Source organism: Natrix helvetica, assembly GCF_964273705.1.
Source record: "Natrix helvetica genome assembly, chromosome: Z".
NCBI lineage: Eukaryota > Metazoa > Chordata > Lepidosauria > Squamata > Natricidae > Natrix > Natrix helvetica.
Genome location: NC_138554.1, coordinates 8685218 through 8687169, shown reverse-complemented (window position 1 = coordinate 8687169; position 1952 = coordinate 8685218). Strand labels below are relative to the sequence as shown.

Sequence of the window (1952 nt, the reverse complement as noted above, 5' to 3'; positions counted from 1 at the left end):
GCTCTGGCTCGTAGATATTGTAAATCAATGTCCACAAGCCGTTGGACTATCCTAAATTGGGCATCCTTGAGTCGTAGTTTCCCAAGGCATCCTCCGTAAAACCTAGCAGATGAACGTTTCTTCAGCAGCTCTTTCTCCCAGCAAGAAATATGGGAGTCCGCGAATGCCAGGGAGAGGTAGCTGCCAGGAACTGCCAGAAAAAGCACCTGAAACCACCATTTAAAGGTGTTAATCCAGGCCATATGTTGTGATGGGGAATTGCCTTGGTTGGTTGAGGGTCAGTGCTGTCTCTGGTTGGCTGTGCGGTTGATTGGGATTCTGAATGGTTTGTAGGCTGGTTGTAAGTCAATGTGTCTGTTGAAGGAATTGCACGCGGAGTGCCAGGGTGTGGCGGGTGGTAGCATGGCTGATGATTTTTATGTTGCTCCAATCAGACTGGTGCTGTTTGGTGTCAGTGTGGGTAGTGATTAAGGATTTGGGATTGTGGCATTTGACTGCCATTCCAGGAACTGTCAAAGAACCAATTTAGGATGATCTCCTTGACAAGTTTACAAGGGCAACTTTTATGTCCTTGTTCCTCAGTGTGTAGATAATAGGATTCAAAAGTGGAGTCAGTGAGGTGTAGAAGACAGCCACCACTCCATCCAGTGGATCCTGAGATCCTGGTCTCAGATAGATAAAGACAAGGGGCACATAGTAGGTCACCACCATGGTGATATGAGCAGTGCAGGTAGAAAAAGCCCGTTTACGACCTTGGGCACCGCGGATCTTCAGGATGGTGGAGACAATGTATATGTAGGAGGTCAGAATGAGAAGGAAGCACGTGGTAGCCACAAGACCGACATCCACCATGGTTACCATCTCATTGACGGTTGTGTCAGCAGAGACTAGCTTCAACACAGCAGGGATATCACAGAAGATATAGTTGACCTGGTTTTCCCAACCAAAGGGGAAACGAAAAACAAGGGCTGTCTCCATTATGGAGTGAAGGCATCCTGAAACCCAGGTGCCCATGGCCAGGAAGAGACATGTCCTATGATTCATGAGCTTGCCATAATGGAGTGGTTTGCAAATAGCCAGGAAGCGATCGTAGGCCATCAATGTATAAAGGAAGCATTCTGTGCAACCCAAAAAATGAAAGAAGAAGAGTTGACATACACAACCGCCAAAGGATATGATCCTCCCATCTTTTAAGAATCCAACAATGACCTTGGGGACAATCACGGTGGAGACTGTCATGTCTAGAAAGGACAAATGGCAGAGGAACCAGTACATGGGCTTGTGGAGATGGGGATTGGATAGAACAACCAACAGGATCAGAAGGTTGCCCAAGAGTGTCATTAAGTAGATGAGTAGGAAGAAGATCAATAAAGGTTCTTTCAGACTTTCGGGATATGGAAAGCCAACAAGGATAAACTCATTCAATGAAGTTCGATTCTTACCTTCCATCTGTGCAACCAAAAAAAAACCCATTAAGAGTATCATCAATCATGGAAAGAGGGCAAATAAGCAGAAAAATAGTGAAATCTTTAAGCAGATGTTTCTATCACAGAGTAGCATGACTGGGTTATTGGAGAGCAACTTTCCCTGTTGGGAGGAAGGCCCAAGTGCCAAAGTAGGCTACACATTCTGTATAAATGCAAGAGAGCCAGCTCTGATCTTTCCTGAATGCCTTACAGCCATTTCTAGTAGTTCTCTTTTGAAAGCTACCAATCTGGAGAGATTCCTATGGAATAGGGAGAGAGAAAAATGTAATCAGCTTGAATCAGCTTACACTTGGAGGTCTGATGGCTTGGTTCCTGGCATAAAGAGATGTTTAATGTACTTTGTTAGAGTTTATTTTATGTTACTATGTTCTGCAAGCATTGGCTTGCATGTGGTTTAGAAGCAAAAGACATACAGATTGCTCCTGATTCCTCCAGATAGTATCTCTTTAGTTCACACAATATTAT

The 1952-nt window shown here is 44.5% G+C and overlaps 1 protein-coding gene across 1 annotated transcript; it reads right to left on the bottom strand.

Moving 5' to 3' along the window:
* Positions 1-525: 525 nt before the first annotated feature.
* LOC309401264 (olfactory receptor 10G6-like) lies at positions 526-1449 on the bottom strand (the record flags this gene model as incomplete). Its single annotated transcript, XM_081970327.1, has 1 exon — positions 526-1449. The coding sequence occupies one exon, from the start codon at positions 1447-1449 to the stop codon at positions 526-528; it is 924 nt and encodes a 307-aa protein (XP_081826453.1).
* Between the last annotated feature and the right edge of the window lie 503 nt (positions 1450-1952).